Genomic DNA, 27,320 nt, shown 5'->3' on the forward strand with positions numbered 1-27,320 from the left:
ACTTTTTTTGTTTCGAAAATAGTCTGGTCACCCTTAGTACAAACGTCAATTTGTTATTTATCTGTGATGAAAATTGTTCAAAATGGCTGAGACAGAAACCGATAATAACAGTATTATAAGATCGGAAAGAAATAATAAGACTACCGTGCCCAGCAATGGGCCCCGTCGCGTTACTATATATAAAACTGAGACTGGATTTGGTTTTAACGTGCGCGGTCAAGTGTCGGAGGGTGGGCAGTTGAGATCGATTAACGGTGAACTTTATGCTCCTCTGCAGCATGTCAGCGCCGTCCTGGAGAACGGGGCGGCAGAGCAGGCAGGGATCAGGAAGGGGGACCGGATACTTGAAGTGTAAGTACTTAGATTTACATGTTTTCCATCGCTCAATATTAGGCAGAACAATCTTGGTTCCCATTGGATTTTCCCATTATTGTTTGTATTACTTAACATAGCAACGCATTTCCCGCCGGTTCTTGGTGTTTAAAAACTCTCAGAATGTTATTCTTAACGAGACGTTACCAAAAGCTGACACGGTATTTTTGTACATGCTGATTTACATAATGTTTGATGAATCACACCAAACTTGTTTAGATGTCCTAACTTCAAATTATCAGAATAACTTAAATATGATAATCTTGGATTATTTGTATTAAACTTTAATTCAAGTCTGCTTTTTTTTACTCTGTTATCTGTATAATTTATTAAGATTTATGTAGGTATGTGTGGGCATGATTACTGTTTCCATCAGAGTCAATGGTTTTCAATGACAGATAACTGTGTATTATTTCCATAGACCTACATCCTTTATTTTGCAGATAAAAATATTATATCATTTTTTAAGGCTTGTTAAAGAGACTTGAAGTAGTATTGATTTTATTTCATGTATTCAGGTGTCTTACAATAGCAACTACAAATAAAATGCAAATAGAGTTGTGTAGAGTAATTAAATATATTTATACTTGTAAAATACTCAGTAATGTGTTACAAGTTTGGTTTCATTTTACATCAGCAGACATCTTACTCAATTCACTTTTCTGTTTTAACAATATTGGTATGTAACTATAATTATGAGATCAAGTTTAAGACTGACATACCTACATTAAAAAAGCGATGACATTTGACAACATAAAATAATAGATAGAGCAGGTTGTAAGTATCCCTGATTGAAGCTTACGCCGTTCCTCAAATAGTGTAAAGAGCTGATCTCATTTACTGTATCAAAACACATACTAAGTCTGTCAGCTTTCTGGGAAAAATCAGTCCAAATCTGAGACTAGGAAGAGTCTGAACCGAATGCACTGTTAGTACATTTGGAAGCATGTTAACAAACCTACTAATCTGTTAATTAATTTACAAATTGTTTTGAATAAAAACATCACTTAGCATAACTTATCATAAACATATATACATATATAATAGATATGTAAAACTTTATGTTAGGTATGTTTTTAAATCTAGCCTCCTTGATAAAAAGTTAAGGTCATATTTTGACTTTAATCAAATAAAGCTTATCTGTTATTCAATTAAGCCGAGGTTGTGTATGTAAGTAATTTAACCATTTTGCAATATGAGAAATCTCAGTCTATAGTTACACCCAAATATTGAATTATAATAATATATCCTGGGACAACTCACACACGGTTATCTGATCCCAAGCTAATCAGAGCTTCTGTTACGGTAACCAGACAACTGATAAACTTACTTATATATTTTTAATACATACATATTATAGATAAATTACACCCAGACACCAGAACAAATGATCATGCTCATCACATAACATTTGTACTGGGCGGGAATCGAACCCACAACCTCTGGTATAGCAGTCAGGGTCACTAACCACTAGACCAACAGGCCCGTCAATTATAGTTAGTTTTAGTCATTAAAGGCATTTTTTCCTACTTTTCTATATTTGTGACTTACAATAAAAAATTCAATATGTTTTTGCTACTATCCTACATAATTATAAATAGCACAACTACTTTCAACTTTTAAAAAAATCTAAGGATGTGTTAATAATTCTTCTTACAAAATAAATGTTATTTTATTTTATAGTTTTAAGTCTATAATATTTGATGTGAGTATTTACTTTGATAAGTAAGAAATACTTTAAAAATAAGACAACAGGAAACACTATTGAAAGTCTACATATGTATGAAATTAACATACTTGTCCTGGAGAATAACTAGTTTTTGTATCTCTGTGTAATAAGATTATGCTTCTTATAATACTACAACTAGTTCGAAAATCTCTAAAAAAAAGCTCAAGCAAGAAGTATTTATGTTGGTGTAATATTTATTATATTTTTATTTTTTTCATTGTATAACTAGTTGTAAATGTTGTGACAACCTATTATGATAAATAGAATAGTTTGTTTTATTTACCATAAGCAAGAGGAGTTGTGGAATAAATACAAAATCAATAAAAGTTTGAGTGTGAGCAAGACGCCGCTACGCCTAATCTAGAGCGCTGTCTCGCTTTTACAAAGACTCTAGTCTTACGTCAGGAGTCAAAAGCGATCGGAAAATCCTTAGCCCTATCGATTTTAGTCTCAAGGACAGAAATACTTGAAGTTTGTCCTACGTTAATAACTCAGTTACTTAATGAGCAGACAGGTGAATGAATCCCATTCACTAATAGCCTAAGCTTATCTTCCCACGATCCGACTGATATTAACGTGTAATCTTAATGGATTACCTCATAGAGAAAGCTTAATTTAATGCTTTTGCCGAAATCCTTTTGAGATGTTAGTTGCGACTTAAGTGTGGGCGGGCAGAACCCAAAAGAGTGTCAGCGTTGATTTTATTATATTCCATTTTGACAATCTGCCATCAGTCTTTATCTCTGATCATTGGTTTTGGACCGAGATCATAACGATTTTATGAAATAACACCTGCCTACTAATTTGAGATTTTTTTTCGGATAATTTTATTCACCCTTATCTACTTGAACATATGATAGTCTCAAGTGATTCTCTTGTTTTCCCTTGTATAAAACAATTCACGATATACTGTCATGTAGAACAAGCATTCTTGAGGTTTCCTCTAAACCTTGACTCAGTTATCAGCTTTTACATAACAGGCAATCTGAATACTTAACGGAAAAATAAAATTTATTTAAATTAGGTTTCCCAGTGGAATGAAAACAGTCTGGACTAGTCTGGAGTCAATCATTATCATCAGCATTAGCCCATATTCGTCCACTGCTAGACATATGTCTCCCCAATTGCTCGCCATCGAGTTCTATCTTCGGTTGCTCGCAGTCAGCTTTTGTGTTGACTCCACACTGATTCTAGATCCAGATCTGGAATCAATACAAACCCTTAATGAAAATGAGACACAAAGATAAATAACATAAAATAATGAATATCGAACTGATCTTATAAGGGCTCTACCTTTCCTTTCCATAAAGCTATAAAAAGCCTAATTCGAAACTCAGACAAGATAAGAAAAGATAAGCCGCTACTCAAAACATCTAGATGTATGTTCAATGTTTCGCATCACTAGATCCACAAAAACGAAACCCAATTTCAATTCGTGTATACCTATACTACAACCTCCTTAGCATACAAAACAGTTGTTCTATATTCCGAGAAGGACGAAAAGGTTTGTTTTCGCTTCAGTAACTGTGAATCAAAGACAGAACACATTAATTATGGATATGGCGAACAGAAACCGGGAACAGTGTTTATGACGTGTCTTGCAAAAACAAAAGGAAAAATAGCGAAATATTTGCGATTTTTTCGCCACAATTATAACTCGTTTTACGTAATATCTCTATAATGTATTTCGAATTCGAAATTTAACAGCAAACTTTGTAAAGAATATTGTTTTAATACCCAAGCCTTCATTCACCTTTGATATACCAAATATACATGTTTATTACGATCAATCAAATGTCACTCAACATTTAAGGGATCCAGATGTTATTGCTGCCAAGTAGCAACAGAATTATTCGAACGTTATTTGCTTTCAATGAAAAACAAATCGTAAGACTGATTGTGTAACTGATTGATCGCTTAAATTAATACAATGAATCAATACCTAACAATATAATACATATCCTGTTAAATATAAGCGAAAACGATAATTATTATTTAAGACCGAACGTTCAAAAATCATTATTAGTGCTTTGCAATAAAGAATATATTAAAAGTATTATCGCAGATGTGAGTTCGGAATACGTATGCAATTGTTTTGGTAATAACACTTGTATTTTTGAAGTTTTGACTAATAACATCCGTTCTTCGTTCTGTTTGTCTTCATGTTAATACCTTATGCTCAGCTGTACACTGAATGCAAAGTATATAATTTCAATAACAACTGCGAGTTCAATAACTTTTTTTGGGAATTCTGGGTTACCACATAACAGGTGCCGCTCTATATCATGCGTGTACCTTCATACAAGTCAACAGTTTCATTTCAGGAGTTAGCTGTTCCATCCCTCAACAAAATACATATTAACTGGATAGTGCCCAGATCGATTTTTTTTTTCTGTAAAAGATAATGCTGTCTCAAAGATATATCGGACTCCCAACGATTTACGACTACGACTTTCTTCTGTGTTGGTCCGAAGACAAGGTCGCTCACACACTTTCTGCGTTACTCAAGCCGAAGGCGTAAACACCCGGACCTGCTTCCCCGCAGAAAGACGAATAATCCTTTAATTTTGATTATTCGTCCAAGTGTCGTGTCGTGTCAAGTGACAGTGACGACTCCTGATAAAAACACCAAATCTATAAATAAAAATGTACATCATATTAAAGTAGTAATTATTCTGTACGACTGTTAATTATAATGTAGCGCGTGTAATAATTGCAAATTGTATACAAATTGCTGACAATGATACAATGGACAGTGGAGGAGTACAGAGCGATTGCTAATTGTTTCGCAAACGATATCAATATACAACTATTGCGCTTGTTAACTGGGGCGTGCGTCGATGACTTGATATGTAGAAGGAGATTTGTAAAGAACAAACACTGGTCTATCTGCGAGTGTGGGACATGTGAAGTTATAACTACTTATATGCCATGTAATAAAGTGAAAACAAGCCGAGCCCATGTCGTTAGAACGAAATTCAATACACACTTAATTGACAGACATTAGGATATTTGGTTTATTTTAGGCCAAGGGTGGCATACAAATATTGTATAAGCCCATGAAACCAATATTCATTTGGGAAAAACTCAGTCAAAACTTCTTTTATTAAAAGTAGACTTACATGTGAGAGTTTAAGAAGGTCAAAAAATTCATAGAAATATGCCGGAAATCTTTCAACGATTCTCTAATTCTCAAAATACGATAAGATACAATATATTAAATAAGAAAGCTACCAACCTACTGCATAGTTTTGCACAATCGCCGATGCAGGCATTACACAATGGTACATTATGTTTTTATTGCATTATCAGCTACGCTCCAGTTTCAGCACCTCTTGCTCATGAGAGTACCCTAGATCATTTGTAGTGTTTTATTTATTTTTGAATCTTACTTAAGATTACGATATTCATGTGAGTTCTTCAATGTCTTTTGATTAGATGTAATGAAATGTATTTCCTTTAGATGATGATAACGCAAAAAGAACTTAAAAGAATGAAGAGGTATTTCAAAAACGATACATTATGATAATAGTAAACAGGCTGCCGTAGAAAAAACTTCAAAGCCAATAGACAAAGGTAAACAGCCTTTCTTCCCCACTAAGAATATCATTGAAGGCGCCACGTAATGACGTCAAACAGTTATTACCCGCTCCGTTAACGAGTTTCTGCCGGAGTGTCATTTTATCAAAGACTTGCGATGGATATTCTCCCATCTATACTAATATATAAAGCTGAAGAGTTTGTTTGTTTGAACGCGCTAATCTCAGGAACTACTGGTCCAAATTGAAAAAATCTTTTTGTGTTGGTTAGACCATTAATCGAGGAAGGCTTTAGGCTATAAACCATCACGCTGCGACTAATAGGAGCGAAGATAGGTACAATGGAAATGTGAAAAAATAGGGCAGGTATAAATCATAACTTATATCTTCTACCCACGGGAACGAAGTCGCGGGCAACAGCTAGTATAACATAATTGGTACTCGGGACAATGCTACACACTTTTATGATGATGCAGAAGACTGATTTTCTTAAGAGTACAACATTGATTATTTCACAGATACAATCTGAGAAGTTAAATGTAAATATAAAACTTACAGACAATTAAAATAAAATAAATATTATTTAGCGTCTTTGTGTGTAGCTACAATTTCCGTATACCGAGTGCGTTATAAGAATATTATGCAGGTTTCTAGTTTATTTAGTTCCCGTTGTCATTACATCGGTTTCTCCCCGTTTTTATCTGGATCGATTCTACATTGTTATCAAAAATCCCGTAAAACCATGTACGCCAGTGAATTATAACAATACCAACCAAATTGATTGCTGGAGGCACATTCAAGGGTGGTGATCCTATTTATAGTCCGGAACGAAGATAACACACACCGTATGTATTGTTAAACAATAAACTTTAAATATATCTGGCCAGTTTAACGGTTATAACATAACAGCTGGGCTGCTCATAATGTTTATAGGTGTCTGACGAAGACTGATGGCTCGCATTTGTGCTAAAAAGATGAAAAACAAAGGGATATTTCACATTGTTACATTAAACTTCTTTCCTTCCCCAAAGAAAGGTCTTGTGGTGACTATTCCATTTTAACCACTGGCACAGAAAGACGAATATTCTGGTATTTGTCTTGAAGATTACTGGAATCTAATTTATTCATTAACAATCAGTATTCGCGAACTCGTCCATATTCAGTCAAACTACTGAAGGCCAGTTATTATGCTAAGGTTCCCAGGCCGAACCTCACGAACGGATTGAAATATTCATGATCGCAATACGGGAGAAATTTCTAACACGGCAAAGATTAGAGAGAGAAATGAGTACGATTCCAATGAATACGCATTTTGATCACATCTCTTGCATTACGTTTATTAATGCAAACGTGCAATCTTTTCTCGACCTCGCACCAATTCGATTTCATCCCATCTTGGCGTGATAAGCATTTACAATAACAGGCTTAATTTTCCTTGATAATTAAACTACGTCTTTCGCTAATTGCATTACGTGACCGATAAGCGAATACGCATAATTTTGGAATGATTATAATTTACCTATTTGATACAAATCATCAAATTTCAGCAGTCAAATCAACGGGTCATGCTACTCAAAAATGTCTACATCCTGTTTTTAAATATGACGTTGTAAATCAACACTTTATTATCTTTCGTTTGCTTGTTAAACACTTATTAAAGTAAATACTTGTTAGAATATCTTTATTTTTATTGCGAAATATAGTACCTATTTATAATGGCCACAATTGTTGTATATTAGGTCTCATAGTGCAATATTATCAGTGGTCGTCGCTGGTCTCTCTGTGTTTTCGATATTAGTTTATTTAATTGTTTCTATCGAGTAGTCTTACTTTATGTGTATTTTGTTTAGTTCTGTGTCATATTTTAGTGCGCTTTGAAGTGGTTCAACAACACGTTGTCGTTACAGTCGTTTTGGATGGATGGTATCATAATTTTTCTAGATCACTGTCAACACGGGCGTTCAGTCATGATTTTGTTACCGTTATACCTATTTGCATACGATAAGTTTTTGATTGATGATAAAAACGTGTGAAGCATTCGATGCAACCCCTACAGATTTTGGTTGTATGGTAAATCGGTTGTTTCATTTTGGGTGGAACGTATCACATTTAGAGTAGAAATAATGTCGCGTTAAACTATGTACAATGACAATGCTAGTTGTACTACTCCTACATACAAATAATAGATAACGCCGGAATGAAATATCGTTTAAACATTGCCTAGTAGTCGACCTAACACGTGAGTAACTGGTTAATTGAATAATTTCAACCAATTTAATTGATTTCATTAATTATTATCATTGTGCTCGCGCTCTCGCGGCTCTACCACACATGATACGGTTCAAAGGTCCATTTCATTACTGTCGTTGTTGGAGATTGCGTATCATATATTCTGTATTATCTAGCGTAGAGTATTTGTATTATTTTTTCCTCTTAAATGGCATATGACTCGAAAATCTGAACTATTAGTTGAGAGTACACTCAATGACAGTAGCGGAGCGAAATCAATCAATTCAGCCTATCAAAGTTCATTGCTGGACGTTGGCCTGTCTGAATGACCTTTATCAATGACCGTTCTCTAAGATTGGCAAGACTTTTGCTTCCTACTCTGAAAAACGTAGGCAAGCCGTCAAAACAAATTATTGCTGCGTCTACAGAATCTTCTCTCCCTTTCGGTAACGCTTCTACAATATATTACGATTTATACTAAAAAGAAGAAATTCAGAATTTATTGAAATACTCTGCATTAGTTTATACACTTCAATTTGAAAATTGTCTAGATTAAAAGAGACTGCGACCCCTGAGTTTGTTTCGACATTTCTTCTTAGGGTAGTCAGCTAAGAAATGTCGGCTCCATCGTTCTCAAAAAAGACATGTAAATGTGATAAAATATCCTATTTGCAGAATAAATAATTTCACTTCATTTCAGAAGCAAGACTTCTTTGTACTTCATTCGAAACTCGACTGTCAATTGTCTTGACTTCTCTACTTGGTGCCAAGGCGTTTTCAATTAAAAGTTCTTAACTATTGATTTCCACCCACTACAGTTAAAATACTGAAGGAAGTAAAAACTAATGACTGGTTTCAAATTATCCACAACAATTTGTACGAATCCATTAAAATGTTGGACATGTTATGTAAATTACATGGCTTTGTTCATGATTTTGAATGACTTGTTCCGGTTCTGTATAGGGGTAATGAGCTGCTGTGTGTTAGCCCTTGACTAATAAGCAGCAATTAACTGCTGTACGTTAAGTACTAAGTAGATTTGCGTTGAATGGAAGTTAAAATATGTGGCATGTTTGTGTTGTGGAGTAATTCATGTTACAAGTCGTTATACCGTATATTTTTTATCCTTTGACATAGATCGTATTCTCACTACTACTAGTCTGCAATTGCCGATGTTGAAACTGTTTCTTTGTCTTTCTAGCTTGCTCTCTTAACTCCTGACTCATATTTACCAGAATCATTATTTTTAGCATTTGAATGTACGTTTCACATCCCATTGTAAGTACTAAAACGCAACAATATAATTGTCGCGTCTGCAGTGAAAGTGTTTTCAGCTTAACACGGTGAAAGCGGTCCGCGGTCGTAAGTCCGTGTATTTTAGGGTTTATTTGTTCTTTATTGTCCAAGTTATCCTCCTACGTGTGAGTCAGGATTTCACAAGGACTTACCGAATTTGATGTTAATATGTAGGTTGCATTTTGATAGTGGGTTATAGGTAGGTTATAGAAAAGCCTTGATTCTCTTTGCTGGGTAAGATATCAAATTCTTCATACGTAGCCATGCCTATACTGTCCAGATGTTTTCAAAATGTGGGCAATAATTTAAAAGGACATAAGTAGGATGTATCTTTTCATTTTAATGCCCGATACTTATTCTAGTTACTTTAGCCTAATATAATCCGGAAAAATCGTCATGGAGACCATGCTTCTGGAAAAGAGTAAAAAATTGTAATATTATTCTGACTTTAACTAGATTAAAATCATTGTGCCTTTATTTAAGGATTGTGGGAACCTAACAAATATTAGGTTGTTGAAGTAAAGAACTGTGTGCTTTAAAAGGTGGAGAGGTACCAATACGGGCAAAAAAATCCTGATTTCTTCTCTCTTTATGGGACCGCAGATACGCGATGCAACATGCCACGATCTCCGGTAGTGGTCTATCTAGTTCCTACCTCAACATGCCTTAGTATCGCCTCAAAACCCAAAAATAAACTTTAATCACCTAACAGCTCCATAATCACTTTCTTTTATATTTCAAGTGACGTGATACAAGTCGGACAAGTCTTTACATAACTTAATTTCGTCCGATACACAATCACAACACTGGTGTCGTTAAAGTTGTGTTAACTTCTGAGTGAGACTGACCTTAGCGCGACCAATTCAACCTTACCCCCCAAAATAATCAGTCCCATCGCTGGGCTTAAACACAATGTTCAACAACATGCAATGTTTGTACGAGCCGCAGTTGCAGATTGTTAAGAAAGGAAGATACCGTCTGCTGGACTCAAGGTATGTGTTTTGTATTAAAACGAGTATTTCAAGCCCTCTTATCTGCACGATCAAATAGAAAGTATTCTTAATGCTTACGTACCGGCAAATCTATATGCCTACCTATTTATCTGGTATGTTAATCGGTAACAATTTGGACGAGAAGTTTATCTGTTTATCTCGTTGAGGACCTAAAAAGTAAAAACTGAACCCTATTAATGAGACACCGCTGTCTGTCCGTCTGTCACCAAGCTGTATCTCATAAACGTGTTTGTAATGCATAATAAATAAATAAACCATGATAGCTACACGGCTAAAATATCACAGATGATGTATTTCTGTTGGCGTTATAACTAATACAAAAATATAAAACAAGATGAATTAGGGAAGGCGGTTTACGATCATTTTTAGGTGACAATTACCAAATACCAAAATATATGGATTGAGTCCTCACCTTTAAATGTACGTCACTCAACCGATTACTTTTTTTCAGTCAATAGTGCAAAGTCCTCAGTGTCGCGAGTCCGACTCGCACTTGACGTATTTTTAGTCTGTCCTTCGGTCCCTTTTTAATTGATTGACATCACTTAGTGTAGGAATTGAACTAATTTACATTTTAATGCTTTATGGTGATTAAATTATTGTCCAGTGACTATTTTAGTTCGCTCTTTAAAACTACTTTAATAAATGTACTTGTAATAAAAGCTTCCGGATTCGAGGCGGGCAGGATGGGGATCATTGAGTGGACAGACACTTAAAAATTTGTCACGCATAACATTGCAAAGAATCATTATACATTTATAGCTCATTATACATTTCAGCGATCATTATGCACGAAGTTTCTGAAGGTTACAATAAAAAAGCGAATTATTATATTATTTTTAAGAAATACGTCGATATAAGGCTCCGCTTTCTGTTCGCCTTTTATCATGAACCATGCACCGTGTTAGCTAGATACTTCTATAGAATATGATGTATTTCTGATGCTACTTGAAAGATTAATAATGAAAAAATATATCAAGCAACTGGCCTTTTTCTAATGAAAAGAAAAAATATTACCAAACAGACGTGTATGTAGGTAAATTGAGACTAGTTGTAACATACGTAGTAATTACAATGATACATTGAATTACAATTGTCGTATAGGCAATGAAATAGCTGTTGTTGTTAAATAACAAGATTGTATTTGTAATGTTTTCAAATAATACTACGCATTGTACTACTCATGCGAGTAGCGATATTATGCATAAAGTTTGAAATCGCATATGTATCACACGATCGAGATAATTATTTTAAACAATAACAGGAGTTAATGCATAGTAGTCGGCCCTGTAGCTGCCCTGAAGAACCTATTCCATCTTGGTTTTTTGGGGAGTACAAAGACGGGAGATAGTGGATTTCTTACCTCACTAAAACCATTCGTTAGTCGTCATCATCACAGAGTAGAGGTTAAGTACCTCTACCCGTGTACACACAGTCAAAGTTCACATTATCCGGCGGTTAAAACCGGTTGTACCTACTACAAAATAGATCATCATTGCGTACTTTTAATCTACTAACACATATTTTACACATTCGTTGCTTATCTGCCAGCCAAGAAATTCAACACTCCCGCTAACGATAACGTGTTTGATTGATTCAAATTTGAAGCATTGTTTTATATCATTGTACCGTATGATTTTATCAACACCGATCTAATTAGGTACTGTTGAATGAGCACTAGTGTATACCGAATCTGATATGTCACGTGCATTTATTTCATTTATTTCAATATGATATTGTTGGTTAGTTTCCTCCCAAATTTTGGCAGTAAGATTTTTTTAACAGAGGCCAGCCTCAGTGAAATCAGAAGACATAAACATCCTAATCCTTTTATATAAGGATTGTTTTGTGGGCCTACTAAACTAAAACTGTTGCAGTTGGGAAAGCAGGATGGCGAACTAGACGATGTAGGGCGTCACCTAAAATCAAATTGCATTTCTATTTCTCTACTAATGAGATATTTAAGAAGTTAAAATTGATAAATAAATAACGACCTAGTGAACTTGATAAGTAGGAAGTGACAACTGAAAGTCAAGATATAATTAACTACACCTCTTGACATAGGCACATTTTTCAAAGATTCACCCCTGATGACATATTTCAACTTATTGCGTTATAATTAATTATAGCGCAGCCCGTGAACGACTACCTTTCAAGTAAAGTATTAGAGGTCAGAACAGTATCTAATCATCTGTCATCAACGGACATGACCCATATAATTCAACGTCGCAATTCAAATATCAATGTTTATTGTTAAAATAAATCTAATTAATACTCATTATTAGTTCGTTAGTGTAACTGTTTGCGCGTGTTAGATATTCTTGTTACACTGAGATAATTTAGTTTTAACGGTCTTCTTGTTGATTTTACTATGATATGCCTACGTAGGGTAGTGGTAAAGTAAATTTCGAAAGTTTTAAAACTACATAGATCGATGAAATTGTAAAAGTTGTAAAATTTTGAGTAAATCAAATCCTTTTTCACAAGAACAAAAAATCTTGTTTTTTTTTTGCCGTGACAAGAAACTTTTTATAAGTGTTCGTGCCTGTGTCAATGTGTTTTCCAATATGTCGGTCCAAAGGGGCGGTGTCGGAAAATTTCGCTATTGTTTCTATTACTGTGCGAGCACTGACTTCGAGATATATGACTTGGAAACTGAGGAGTCGTTAGTGAATGCTAGGTAAATAATAATGGATTTATTTATAAATAATAAGCTTATCTGTAGTCCCTGACGCGAGGTAAGTAAATGTTTTTGGATGATAAACTTTGTGCCTATAACTTGTACCTACCATATTCATTAGAATTAAGCACGTGTTGTTATGATATGACTGTTATTATACAAGAAGATAAGGAAGCGCCACTTGACATTGTTGCTTTAAGCCTGAGCTTAGCCTTAGACCCATGAGTAACGCGAAAAGATTACAAATTCTGTTAAAACAATGCTGCTACGGAAAGTTGGTAATATCCATATTTAAACTCTTTCTTTGGTAAGGTGGGGTCCGGAATCCTTATGGACACCCATTCCCTCGGGAGACGAAATGGGTAGTGCCAGACTCTTACCTACTGACTAAACCTGAACCGCCGTGACCGGGTCTCTTCACATGAAGTTAGCCCGTGAATGAAAAAAGATACTTATAATAATATACCTAAGAAAATAATTTATTTCACAAAAAGATACAAAATTTAGTTACATAATCTTATCGGCTAGTATGGTATAAAACACAACGTGGGAGCCTCTGTAGCCGAACTAGGAAGAACCTGTATCTCGGCATACAGCGCTAATCCCCTCAAAACAAAGAACATAAAACAAATAGCCACAAAAAATGTGTCCAAAACGAGGCGTAACATTTGGCGAAATGTCGCAATAGGAATAAAGACTCTTAACCATACAAGAAAGGTCTCTTCTTAATTAGGTAACAATGTCATATTTCACTGTAAAGGATAAGTTTTTTTTTTAATTGCAACTAAAGTAGTAGACACTATAATTTATTGCATTGTTTTTGTGTAACGCATGAATTATGGTCGATAAAACCTTCTTCTAGTACGCCAAAGCTGGTACTCTACAAATTATGAATATATTAAAAAAAACTGAAGTTATTTTTTTTGTTTTCTTTGTCACTACGACTTATTATTTTCTCATGGGTGTACCAACTATGTATAATAATAAAATCATCAACTTTGTTGACACTATCGCCGAGTATCGCCCAGACACGTACAGTGTCGTAATATTACTTAATCCTAACAATACGGCTTCGTAAAACCTAACCTAACTACCGAAGCGAAACTAAACCTAAGGGAGATGTCAGATGCGTTAGAAAGTTCGTTCACCTTGGCAGAATCCGGAAATTATCAAGAATTAAAGGATATGGCTTTGGAAACTACTTTTGCACTCAATATGCAAAAAAATAAGGATAAAAATGATAAAAAAAATAAAGTTTCTGCCAGTTACTTTGATTTGTGTCACTTATTGATTTGTCAAACGTGCTCTTTAAGGCAACTTACCCAATAGTTAGTATAGTACTAGTGTTTTTAATTCGTGTGATAAAACCCTCATACTTGACCAGTTTTTAAACGTCTTCCACTAAAGAAAACGACCCAACTTTTAACCTAAATCATCTTACAATAGATACTCAAAATATCCACATGTTTTAATCTAACTACCTATCTCCATCCCTATCTCATCTTAATACAGCTAACTATTTACACTGGACAGTTCAAATATCTTAATTAAGATCTACAACATAGTAATTTAAGAGATAATTATGATTCAATAATGTTTCATCAAACATTGGTCTCTAGTTTGTTACGCATGTCGTGTAAACATACCGTTATTCGCAAACAAACCAGCGCTATATGATGTAATGTGTTGACTAATATGTTATACGAGAGCAACACTGTTGCCTTTAGATAGAATGTATGTTATTACATTTATAACAATAGAAGATTTCGAGAAAAGTTTAAAATTGGATGATCTTCCATTATTCGTTTCTGATTAATTACTCGACGCATTAGCAACAAGAAAATTGAAAATAACCTAGTCAGAATTGAACTGATAAACTGTGTAATGTTTCTTCTAGCACTACGATTTTACAGTGTCTACCTAGTCCTTTACAGTAAGTTGCAGCCTACTTCCAGTGTTACCAGATTCACATGCATACCATTTATTGGGTGACACTGATGCTGAAATATTTTGCAACAATATTATCTGGACCAATATCAAGACTTTAGTCATGCTTGATCGTAATGTTTCGTTGTTGCAGTAATGGCGTCAACGTCGAAGGCTCGACCCACAGACAAGTGGTCGATCTCATCAAGTCCGGAGGCGACTGCCTTACCCTCACTGTCATATCTGTCACACAAAGAGTAAGTTCGTTTTAATTTAACTACTTAAATTGGCCGTTTTTCTAGGGGTATCTCAAGGCGGGAATTCTAGCCAACTGCATTGTAGAAAAAAAAACGAGTGATTTATATTGTTGCGAAATTATTCGATAAATGTGATGAAGCATAAAGCGCGTCCTTAAAAATACCGAGTAAATTATATCTACCAAACAAGTCGCGTTATACAAAAAAACGACCTGGCTGCTGCGTGGTTCAAATTCTAAAAGACCCTAAATAAAATTAGTAAATAGGAAAATTATCTCCGAATGTTACAAAACGCACATTCCTCTCATCCATCTCGTCATTCTAGGAGGCAGAACGACTAGAACCATGCGACGACGGATCAGCCCCGGTCGGCGTGATCGGCGGCGCCGCCAACTCCCGCGCGACGGTCTACCAGAGATACGACTACACGGACAAGCGCTCCTTGCCGGTCTCCATCCCGGACTATCGGCTGGTCATGGAGAGGAACACGGGGCGGTCCTACGTCGCCTTCAACGTCCACATGGCCGGCAGACACCTGTGCAGCAGGCGGTATAGGGAGTTCGCCGCTTTGCATCATACTTTAAGGAAGGAGTTTTTAGGTAGTCAATACTTATTTGTTATTTGTTTCTTATCTTGAATTTCGAAATCTTGACAGGCTCTGAATAAACGAAGTTAAACGATCTTTATCCATGAATGGTAAAGGAAATTAATTTCAGGATGGATTCATAGTATTCATACGTAAATTGAGAGCCGAATTTCACTTTATTTAATAAAATAATCCAATTTAATATATATTCTTTATTCGATAATTTGGGATCGGGAAATCAAAAAAAGAAATCTTTCATCTCTTCTTAGTTGCTAAGAATCGTTAAACAATGATTGAAATTAAAATATTTTGTTTCAGGTTTTAATTTCCCCAAACTGCCCGGCAAATGGCCATTCACACTAAGCGAACAACAGCTCGACGCGAGAAGGAGAGGTCTCGAACAATATTTAGAAAAGGTAACACTTAATATAGTACATCTCATTAAAGAATCTGAAAGAATATTCTTGTTAACCCTTCCATGAATGTTGTTGAACATAAGACGTCGGTAATTGATTCATTATAATTATAAACAATTATAGCTGACAATATAAATACACAATAACAATATGCACAATGCTATCTGTCTGGTTGTATATTCCGGGAATGTCAATCAGGTAAATGGGCTTGTAACCCATTGATTGACATATTTTCTTTATAAAATAATCTAATTGTTTTTATAAAGAAAATATGATCGATAATGAACAAACAGTATTTGTTGCGAACTGGATCATAATATTTCAATATCAACTCGTCAAGAAAACCAAGACATAAAAAGCAAATAAATGAATTCCTCTTCTCTTCCTCACCAGGTATGCGCAGTCCGCGTGATAGCGGAATCCGACGCTGTCCAAGAGTTCCTCACAGATTCCGATGACTCGTCAAATCCTACACCCGTAGACCTCAAAGTCCTGCTTCCCGACAAGGAAGTGGTGACCGTCAGCGTACTGAAGTCGACCAACGCCGACGACGTCTACCGAGCCGTCTGCGAGAAGATCGGCCTCTCGAAATCCGTGCAGAAGTACTTTTACCTTTTTGAAATCGTGGAATATAATTTCGGTGAGTAAAATCAAATCAAATAGCAAATTAGTCAAAACTCTATTAAAAATAATCGGATATATTAAAGGACATATCTTGTATCGTCTGAAATGTCCGACAGTATCGACTTTAAACTTGTTTTTAAACCGTAAATATGTTTTAAAACACTTTAGATTCACCGACTAACTTTCTTTTCTTCTCAGAACGAAAACTCCAACCCAACGAATGCCCACACTCACTATACATCCAGAACTACTCAACGGCGTCCAGTAGTTGTCTCTCGATACGCAAGTGGCTGTTCAACCCTAGAACTGAGATATCCGTGGTCGCTGAGGACGCTACGGCCGCTGCATTCATCTTCTGGCAGGTCAGCTAGCTTTGTAAAAATAATTGTCGTATCTGTTTTTTTGACAGGGTTTTGTTGTCTACTATGTATGAAAGAGAAAAAGAGACAGAGGAATAAAACTATTTGTAAAAAAAGAGACAGAAACTCAAAAGACATCAACGCGAGATACTGCACCTTTAAAGCAATTTGACAATGTTGTGCCTAATTCTCACGTTCGGGTCCGAATTGTGCCCGCACTGTGGATATGGGCGCTTCGCGACGTGTGTCGACAAGCGGCAAAAGCGTCTGTCTCAGAGTCGTGGACTAAAATCTTGCCCTGCCTACGCCGGTGCCTCGGAGATGTGGACTTGTTCGCTATTTCCCAAAAATTGAACCTTCGGGACAGAAGCATAGAGAAGTTGTAATTGATATTTATTATTTGCGCCCTGTGTTTCACCTTGCGTCGCCTTGTGTTCCGTGGTACATTAATCGTGTATGTATGTTTGCGAGCAGGCGGTGGAGGACGTGAACCGCGGCGTGTGCGTGGCGGGCGCGCGCCTGTACCAGCTGAAGGCGCTGCAGCAGGTGCGGCGCGCGCCCGACTACCTGGCCCTGGCGCGCGCGCTGCCGGGCTACGGCCACGTGGCCTTCCCGCCCGCCCGGACCGACTGCCGCAACACGCCCGCGCTCGCGCTCACGCTGGGTGAGTGGGGAGCTGCTGCATGTCTGTCTGTACTGTCTGTAGCACTAGGTGCGGCCCGCCCCGGGCTACCTGGCCCTGGCGCGCGCGCTGCCGGGCTACGGCCACGTGGCCTTCCCGCCCGCCCGGACCGACTGCCGCAACACGCCCGCGCTCGCGCTCACGCTGGGTGAGTGGGGAGCTGCTGCATGTCTGTCTGTACTGTCTGTAGCACTAGGTGCGGCCCGCCCCGGGCTACCTGGCCCTGGCGCGCGCGCTGCCGGGCTACGGCCACGTGGCCTTCCCGCCCGCCCGGACCGACTGCCGCAACACGCCCGCGCTCGCGCTCACGCTGGGTGAGTGGGGAGCTGCTGCATGTCTGTCTGTACTGTCTGTAGCACTAGGTGCGGCCCGCCCCGGGCTACCTGGCCCTGGCGCGCGCGCTGCCGGGCTACGGCCACGTGGCCTTCCCGCCCGCCCGGACCGACTGCCGCAACACGCCCGCGCTCGCGCTCACGCTGGGTGAGTGGGGAGCTGCTGCATGTCTGTCTGTACTGTCTGTAGCACTAGGTGCGGCCCGCCCCGGGCTACCTGGCCCTGGCGCGCGCGCTGCCGGGCTACGGCCACGTGGCCTTCCCGCCCGCCCGGACCGACTGCCGCAACACGCCCGCGCTCGCGCTCACGCTGGGTGAGTGGGGAGCTGCTGCATGTCTGTCTGTACTGTCTGTAGCACTAGGTGCGGCCCGCCCCGGGCTACCTGGCCCTGGCGCGCGCGCTGCCGGGCTACGGCCACGTGGCCTTCCCGCCCGCCCGGACCGACTGCCGCAACACGCCCGCGCTCGCGCTCACGCTGGGTGAGTGGGGAGCTGCTGCATGTCTGTCTGTACTGTCTGTAGCACTAGGTGCGGCCCGCCCCGGGCTACCTGGCCCTGGCGCGCGCGCTGCCGGGCTACGGCCACGTGGCCTTCCCGCCCGCCCGGACCGACTGCCGCAACACGCCCGCGCTCGCGCTCACGCTGGGTGAGTGGGGAGCTGCTGCATGTCTGTCTGTACTGTCTGTAGCACTAGGTGCGGCCCGCCCCGGGCTACCTGGCCCTGGCGCGCGCGCTGCCGGGCTACGGCCACGTGGCCTTCCCGCCCGCCCGGACCGACTGCCGCAACACGCCCGCGCTCGCGCTCACGCTGGGTGAGTGGGGAGCTGCTGCATGTCTGTCTGTACTGTCTGTAGCACTAGGTGCGGCCCGCCCCGGGCTACCTGGCCCTGGCGCGCGCGCTGCCGGGCTACGGCCACGTGGCCTTCCCGCCCGCCCGGACCGACTGCCGCAACACGCCCGCGCTCGCGCTCACGCTGGGTGAGTGGTGAGCTGCTGCATGTCTGTCTGTACTGTCTGTAGCACTAGGTGCGGCCCGCCCCGGGCTACCTGGCCCTGGCGCGCGCGCTGCCGGGCTACGGCCACGTGGCCTTCCCGCCCGCCCGGACCGACTGCCGCAACACGCCCGCGCTCGCGCTCACGCTGGGTGAGTGGGGAGCTGCTGCATGTCTGTCTGTACTGTCTGTAGCACTAGGTGCGGCCCGCCCCGGGCTACCTGGCCCTGGCGCGCGCGCTGCCGGGCTACGGCCACGTGGCCTTCCCGCCCGCCCGGACCGACTGCCGCAACACGCCCGCGCTCGCGCTCACGCTGGGTGAGTGGGGAGCTGCTGCATGTCTGTCTGTACTGTCTGTAGCACTAGGTGCGGCCCGCCCCGGGCTACCTGGCCCTGGCGCGCGCGCTGCCGGGCTACGGCCACGTGGCCTTCCCGCCCGCCCGGACCGACTGCCGCAACACGCCCGCGCTCGCGCTCACGCTGGGTGAGTGGGGAGCTGCTGCATGTCTGTCTGTACTGTCTGTAGCACTAGGTGCGGCCCGCCCCGGGCTACCTGGCCCTGGCGCGCGCGCTGCCGGGCTACGGCCACGTGGCCTTCCCGCCCGCCCGGACCGACTGCCGCAACACGCCCGCGCTCGCGCTCACGCTGGGTGAGTGGGGAGCTGCTGCATGTCTGTCTGTACTGTCTGTAGCACTAGGTGCGGCCCGCCCCGGGCTACCTGGCCCTGGCGCGCGCGCTGCCGGGCTACGGCCACGTGGCCTTCCCGCCCGCCCGGACCGACTGCCGCAACACGCCCGCGCTCGCGCTCACGCTGGGTGAGTGGGGAGCTGCTGCATGTCTGTCTGTACTGTCTGTAGCACTAGGTGCGGCCCGCCCCGGGCTACCTGGCCCTGGCGCGCGCGCTGCCGGGCTACGGCCACGTGGCCTTCCCGCCCGCCCGGACCGACTGCCGCAACACGCCCGCGCTCGCGCTCACGCTGGGTGAGTGGGGAGCTGCTGCATGTCTGTCTGTACTGTCTGTAGCACTAGGTGCGGCCCGCCCCGGGCTACCTGGCCCTGGCGCGCGCGCTGCCGGGCTACGGCCACGTGGCCTTCCCGCCCGCCCGGACCGACTGCCGCAACACGCCCGCGCTCGCGCTCACGCTGGGTGAGTGGGGAGCTGCTGCATGTCTGTCTGTACTGTCTGTAGCACTAGGTGCGGCCCGCCCCGGGCTACCTGGCCCTGGCGCGCGCGCTGCCGGGCTACGGCCACGTGGCCTTCCCGCCCGCCCGGACCGACTGCCGCAACACGCCCGCGCTCGCGCTCACGCTGGGTGAGTGGGGAGCTGCTGCATGTCTGTCTGTACTGTCTGTAGCACTAGGTGCGGCCCGCCCCGGGCTACCTGGCCCTGGCGCGCGCGCTGCCGGGCTACGGCCACGTGGCCTTCCCGCCCGCCCGGACCGACTGCCGCAACACGCCCGCGCTCGCGCTCACGCTGGGTGAGTGGGGAGCTGCTGCATGTCTGTCTGTACTGTCTGTAGCACTAGGTGCGGCCCGCCCCGGGCTACCTGGCCCTGGCGCGCGCGCTGCCGGGCTACGGCCACGTGGCCTTCCCGCCCGCCCGGACCGACTGCCGCAACACGCCCGCGCTCGCGCTCACGCTGGGTGAGTGGGGAGCTGCTGCATGTCTGTCTGTACTGTCTGTAGCACTAGGTGCGGCCCGCCCCGGGCTACCTGGCCCTGGCGCGCGCGCTGCCGGGCTACGGCCACGTGGCCTTCCCGCCCGCCCGGACCGACTGCCGCAACACGCCCGCGCTCGCGCTCACGCTGGGTGAGTGGGGAGCTGCTGCATGTCTGTCTGTACTGTCTGTAGCACTAGGTGCGGCCCGCCCCGGGCTACCTGGCCCTGGCGCGCGCGCTGCCGGGCTACGGCCACGTGGCCTTCCCGCCCGCCCGGACCGACTGCCGCAACACGCCCGCGCTCGCGCTCACGCTGGGTGAGTGGGGAGCTGCTGCATGTCTGTCTGTACTGTCTGTAGCACTAGGTGCGGCCCGCCCCGGGCTACCTGGCCCTGGCGCGCGCGCTGCCGGGCTACGGCCACGTGGCCTTCCCGCCCGCCCGGACCGACTGCCGCAACACGCCCGCGCTCGCGCTCACGCTGGGTGAGTGGGGAGCTGCTGCATGTCTGTCTGTACTGTCTGTAGCACTAGGTGCGGCCCGCCCCGGGCTACCTGGCCCTGGCGCGCGCGCTGCCGGGCTACGGCCACGTGGCCTTCCCGCCCGCCCGGACCGACTGCCGCAACACGCCCGCGCTCGCGCTCACGCTGGGTGAGTGGGGAGCTGCTGCATGTCTGTCTGTACTGTCTGTAGCACTAGGTGCGGCCCGCCCCGGGCTACCTGGCCCTGGCGCGCGCGCTGCCGGGCTACGGCCACGTGGCCTTCCCGCCCGCCCGGACCGACTGCCGCAACACGCCCGCGCTCGCGCTCACGCTGGGTGAGTGGGGAGCTGCTGCATGTCTGTCTGTACTGTCTGTAGCACTAGGTGCGGCCCGCCCCGGGCTACCTGGCACTGTATAAAAAAATCTTTCGGTCCCTGACGATCCGAAATGCATTATAATAAGTGAGTTGTGTGAGCATACTCTTAGTCGAAGACACTTGACAATTACGCACCTTGGAAGCCACCTCAACGAGCAACGGATGAGACACCTTGTATATACGACGCTGTATATGAAGATAATGTGTTGGTGTGCAGGTTGGTCGGGCCTGAAGCTGTCGGCGTGGAGCGAGGGCTGCGGCGCGCACGGGGGCGCGGGCGGGGGCGCGGGGGGCGCGGGCGGGGGCGCGGGGGCGCGGCCGAGGTGAGCTGGCGCGCGGTGCGGGAGTGGCGCGCGGACGACGACGCGGCCGCCGCGCGCCTCACCTACCTGCGCCACGACAACCAGAAGCGGACCGTCACGCTCTTCACGCCATATGTGAGTCATGCGCGCGAACAATGTCGCCCATATACAATTTTAGATGTTCTATTCAAATGGCAGGCCTTTCCATATATAGATAGGTTTAAGCGTTAACAAAAAAGTGTTTTTTTACTGAAATATTACTATGCCTGTTATTTCCTCTTTTTATTTGACTCAGTTTTCTGAAAAAACATATATTTATCAACATGGTCGTCGTAACATCCACATATGTGACTCTCCGTTACTTCATAGAAATAATACATTTTTATATCGTTTTGCATTTCAGTACCAATTCCTCTGCAATTGCATGGACAGAATAGCCGAAGAGGCGAACTGGGTGGACACCGGCGAATAAAACCTGTCGCCCGCCGCACTCAACCCATAGAAAATAGGCTACGGAATCGGTATTATGCCACCTCACCACCGCCATCTTTAGTAGAAAATTTATTAAAAATCTAGCAACATTGACTCAGTGTTGCCAAAAAATAAAATTCCTACCAAAATGGCAGCGTGCGAGTATTAGTTCATTATTCTTATTCTATAAATAATGGTAAAGATTAATTAATTATTTATCATAAAATTTTCAATCCTTATATAGTAATAATGGTATTAAATAAATAAATCACGATTTTTCTTACAAGATGTTAGTGAGGAGTTAAAAATGACAGTAACTATTTAGTTAAATATTATTGTAACACTATGTATTGCATGAACATTGAAAAGACCTAGTCTTCTGTCTAACTCACGCTTCTCTATAACGTAATGTTTGAGAAATATTAATGAATTTAATTAATTAGGGAAGGGGGTATAAACATCTCTTTTCAAAACGGACGCAATATTGAAGAGTTAATCTTAGTATAAAATGTACTAGATACGTTTTAAAGCAATGCTTATGAAGTTTATTTGTAGTGTACTCTGAATTTTTAAATCAAATTATGGGGGTAGTTTAAAGTGTTGTGATGTACGGTGACTGTGCTACTTGGAAAATAGGTTTCGCATTCAAAAAGTGCGTCATGGTTCCCATATGTCAGTAAATAAAAGTAACACCTAAATTCTAAATTAAATATAGTTTTTTATATGTATTCGACTCAATATTTTTCAGCTTTTATCCCTTAAGAATAGTCTCAATATCTATTATCATTATTTGTGTCAAATACCATTATTTTTTGTATTATATTATAATTAAATTATACGAATAATTATATACAAGGTACAGATCACATTTATTTATTAAGGTCGCTTTAAAACCTTGACTTACGTGAAGTCACATCTTTCATGTAGTAAATCATACTCATGTTTCTGAAATCGTGATCCACATAAAAAACTATTAATGACCTGTCAAAGATGAAGCTAACGATGTGACTATTCGTTAGACATCTAACGAGTTAATCACACATGTGATTTGTGTTTTAGACGATAGATAACGTAGAATTACCATTCAGGAACCGAGCAGGAGCCCAGTACAATTACCGATGCATTAATGGCAATAGCATTAAATTTGAAACTTTTCGTAGTCTCTTAAGCATTTTGCCAACATTATTATTGGAAAATCAATACCGGGCGGAACTCACACTGTCATCATACGATGTAGCCGATTATTATCTCATTTCCATTTACTTATCGGCGATTGTAAATAGCAGAATCGAGGCCCAGTATTCACAGGTCACCGTATATCACAATACTCGTAGTGTCGTCTATCGGAACATTCGACGTCTCTCTTAGCCTAATTTAGGTTTTATGTACTTACTTAACAAATAATTTTATTCAGATCTGCTTCCTTTATTTACCTGTACGCTAATTATTTAGAAAAAAATATTAATGAACCCATTAAACATATTAGTCGAAATTTTTAAATTCGTTTTAAATTAATAAAATCTTTATTCGATTAGTAAAATTAATTCTAATCGGAACAATCGTAATGATCTATGAATTTCGTTACAGCGTGCAGCTAAAAGCTTTAGTGTAAAATGATTTTATTTAGATTTATTTTAATATATTCGTGTAGTGATTGTAGTACTGTGAATCATTAACGCATTTAACGTGATAATGTAAAATATTACAAATTAACTTTAATTAATCTTCATTATATTGTAGATTGTGGTTTGTAAAAAATATTTACATAAAATTTCATCGTTTTAACTTGCTGACTCAGAGATGGCGCTGTACGATCATTCATTGTTTTATTAACTCGACAAAAAATGTCGTTACACAAAAACTTTAAATATAATAGACATTTATTTACATAAACGTGTCCATTTTTTTAAAGTAAATATTTTTTACGAATCAACATTTTAAGAATATCATTATCATTAATATGGTGTAAGCAAAATCAATTATATAGTTTGTGAAGTGTATGTGTTAGGTATTTCGAATAACCGCCTTTATACTATTGTCTTTTTAAGAGTTTATTTGTGGCTGATAAGTTTTACATGTTTAAAAGTATTTTTTTAATACATGTGGAATAGTAAGACTACATCAATGCCGGAGTGATCTTTGTATTTAAAGAGAGTTTCCTCAACGGTTGAGATGCAAGGAAAATCAATTAAAGATTGTTCACACTATATTTCCGAAGCTATGCGATACTAGACTGACATATCACTGAGCCATCTTCATCTACTTATATTTAAGTATTGATCGTAATCTAATTCTTTTCCCTTATAATGGATTTCAGAAAAGAAGGAAACTTGTTTATTTTCTTTTTAATTAAATCGTGACTTTTCGTTGCCGTTTCAATCGAAGCTTAAGTAAAGCTTAGAGCTTGGTTCTTTGATGTTTGTTGCTACTGTTTCGTGTTAATTTTAATAGATAGCCTCACTATTACATATCTATTATTATACCTTATATCATTCGATTTTATATGAGCAAGTTTTATAAGATAAAGCAACGTTATGTCTCGGTAAATGTTTATAAATAATCAAGAAATAGACCAAAAGTGAGTAACTATGAGCACGAAAACTTATGAATTTTCCTTTTTGTATAAATATATCGATATTATAGCCCGTGTATAGTTTCGCTTAGCATAGCTATGTGCTAAAGCCTGAACGATATGTTACGTGTGAAGTGAAATTCAGTATTAATTGTGTGAAAAATTGTTGGTGCCATAAAACGTGAACAAGATGAGGAGCTAGTGTTGTTAGGCACAAAAATATGAAATGAAGAATTCTATTCATATTACTCTGTGTGATATAAGTATAACCGAAAACTCGGGAAAATGTTATTTTACACAAACGAACGATGCTTCGATAGTATAGCAGATTCGACGAACGATATTTATAAATCCACAACTAATTCGAAGACATCGCGTCCGCTTTAAACTGGCAACACTAGCAAACGAATTGTTGGACACAGATAATACGTAACCGGAGAATCAATGAAATATAAAATGTATACGCTCTGCTATTCAGTGTTGCCATTGGAGTTTATAAAACGCTTTTGTATGAGTATTTGCGGGTGAAAACTGGTATAAAAGTGCATATATTACACAAAGTAAAGAAAGTTATACATTTAAACTACTAAATAGTTCATTTCAAGAGGTAACAAGGTTTCTTTAAAACTTTCCATGGCAATACATTTTACATGAATATCATTGGGACAACATTTCGTTGTGATGAAATGAGCGGTTATATAATGCACGTTATGTGTAAAATATGATAGTAGCTATAATATATTCGGCAAAAATGTTGTCATTATTAAACAGTTAAAGCACTATTAAATGTTTACACATTATATCACCTAAATGTTGCTATTTTAAGAAATTCTACTGTGATTATTCTGTATTGCTTAAGCTACGTTGTAAAGGAGAATAGCTAAATGGCCTTCTTTTTTGTAGTTGGTTGAAAATGTGTCTCTATACTTCCATATTTATAATTATATTCATCAAAAATCGTGAGGTAATACGATTAATTCGATTTGTATGTTTTCTGACGGGGATATGCAAGAACGTTGCCTTTTCAATAAAGATGTTGAATGTCTGTCAGGTACGTCTATCATAGATAACACTTTAATAGATACCGCACGTGAAGGGGGACGAAAAGTGCTGTTTGATTGGTTGGGTCTCAGTCAAGTCATTGTCGTACACCAGGGTTCGATCAGGATGCCATATCATATGTAAGGCATATATGTTTGCGGGTAAATTTACCACTATGCAGTATTTATGGTCTCTTTATCCCATATGGCATCATAACCGTGACGTGGAATCGCGACTTCTTATTCAATATTGTTGTTCTTGAATGCGGGCAGGTGGCGTGGTTCAAAGTATTGTCAAGTCAATTATACTGTATGCCAAAATATTGTACACACATTTACAAAACACATTTAATACAATTTTAGCTATTCTTCTTTGACGTTAACAAAACAATTATGGAGTTATAATGACAATTTATTCGATTTTCATGTAACTTTGTGTGGATTTTTTATGATTGAATGATTTATAAAAGGTTTTATTATCTATCTTTGTAAGATTCAAAAGTAAAAAAAGGAACCCTCGGTCGATCATCGTCGTATTTTTTATATTCTGCTGACACAAGTATTTCTTCGTTTATATTAATTTAAATTTTTATAACAATTACATTAAACTCTGTCATTATAACTTCATGTTGTGATCGAAAGCAATATTATCTACACATGACAAGCTAGTGTCGAGTACTTACTTATTTATTCTCGGTCGGTTATGTGTGAGTTGTATCAGCTGAATGTATTGACACGAGGTAGAAGTTACATAGCTGCTGTACTAATATGATCAGTATTGAAGTGTCAGGAATTACTAGATGGTTGAGGAAAATTGTTGTTTTCCATGTTCAAATAAAATAAATAGAATTTCTAAAGAAATATTTGATTTGATGTTAATGGACATTGTAATAATATCAGACTCGTGTAGGGCTTCAGTGTGATGTAACTTCTACCTTATGTCGAACGGAATGAAATTATGAATTGCAATAAGTGCTTATAATATAAATGTTGGCTCCGAGTGAAGATGTTTAGAATTGGTTTTATAAGTGTTAGATAACATGAAATAATGTTTATTTCGTTATAAACGCATAGTTGTTGTTCTGAAAAGGTGCCATTGCACGGAGGACTGAGGGAAGGCGTTATTATAGTCTGTGGTATTTGTTTAAAAATATATAAGTTGCTTTATGGCGAGGCTCCATAGGTTTTGCTATTTGCATATTTTAATGAAAGCGATGTAACATATTAAATATGATATCTCGCACATGTTTCGTTTTAACATGTCCTTTATTATAGATATTCATATTTTAGAATAAATAATTTTTATTTTAAGTATTTTATTAATTTTTAATACATTAATGATTATATTTTTCAATTCTTTATTATTTATTTAGTTTTAATTATATT

The 27,320-nt window shown here is 40.6% G+C and overlaps 1 protein-coding gene across 4 annotated transcripts; it reads left to right on the forward strand.

The window, feature by feature from the left end:
* The first annotated feature begins 15 nt into the window (after positions 1–15).
* Positions 16–26,322, forward strand: LOC113493767 (sorting nexin-27). 4 transcript variants are annotated; one of them, XM_026871779.1, is made up of 10 exons: positions 16–351; positions 14,939–15,041; positions 15,367–15,640; positions 15,946–16,043; positions 16,437–16,683; positions 16,866–17,029; positions 17,501–17,690; positions 21,767–21,822; positions 21,873–21,986; positions 22,255–26,322. In XM_026871779.1, the coding sequence occupies exons 1-10, from the start codon at positions 83–85 to the stop codon at positions 22,321–22,323; spliced, it is 1,584 nt and encodes a 527-aa protein (XP_026727580.1). In that variant the 5' UTR covers positions 16–82; the 3' UTR covers positions 22,324–26,322. The 4 variants fall into 4 exon arrangements, 3 of the variants coding, with proteins under 3 accessions (XP_026727580.1, XP_026727579.1, XP_026727578.1); XR_003400609.1 differs by lacking the exons at positions 21,873–21,986; positions 22,255–26,322 and having other exon boundaries at positions 18–351; positions 17,501–21,508; positions 21,767–21,836; XM_026871778.1 differs by lacking the exons at positions 16–351; positions 21,767–21,822; positions 21,873–21,986; positions 22,255–26,322 and adding an exon at positions 8,531–10,157 and having other exon boundaries at positions 17,501–21,741.
* Positions 26,323–27,320: the final 998 nt, after the last annotated feature.

Source organism: Trichoplusia ni, chromosome 5, assembly GCF_003590095.1.
Source record: "Trichoplusia ni isolate ovarian cell line Hi5 chromosome 5, tn1, whole genome shotgun sequence".
NCBI classification, from domain to species: Eukaryota; Metazoa; Arthropoda; class Insecta; order Lepidoptera; family Noctuidae; genus Trichoplusia; species Trichoplusia ni.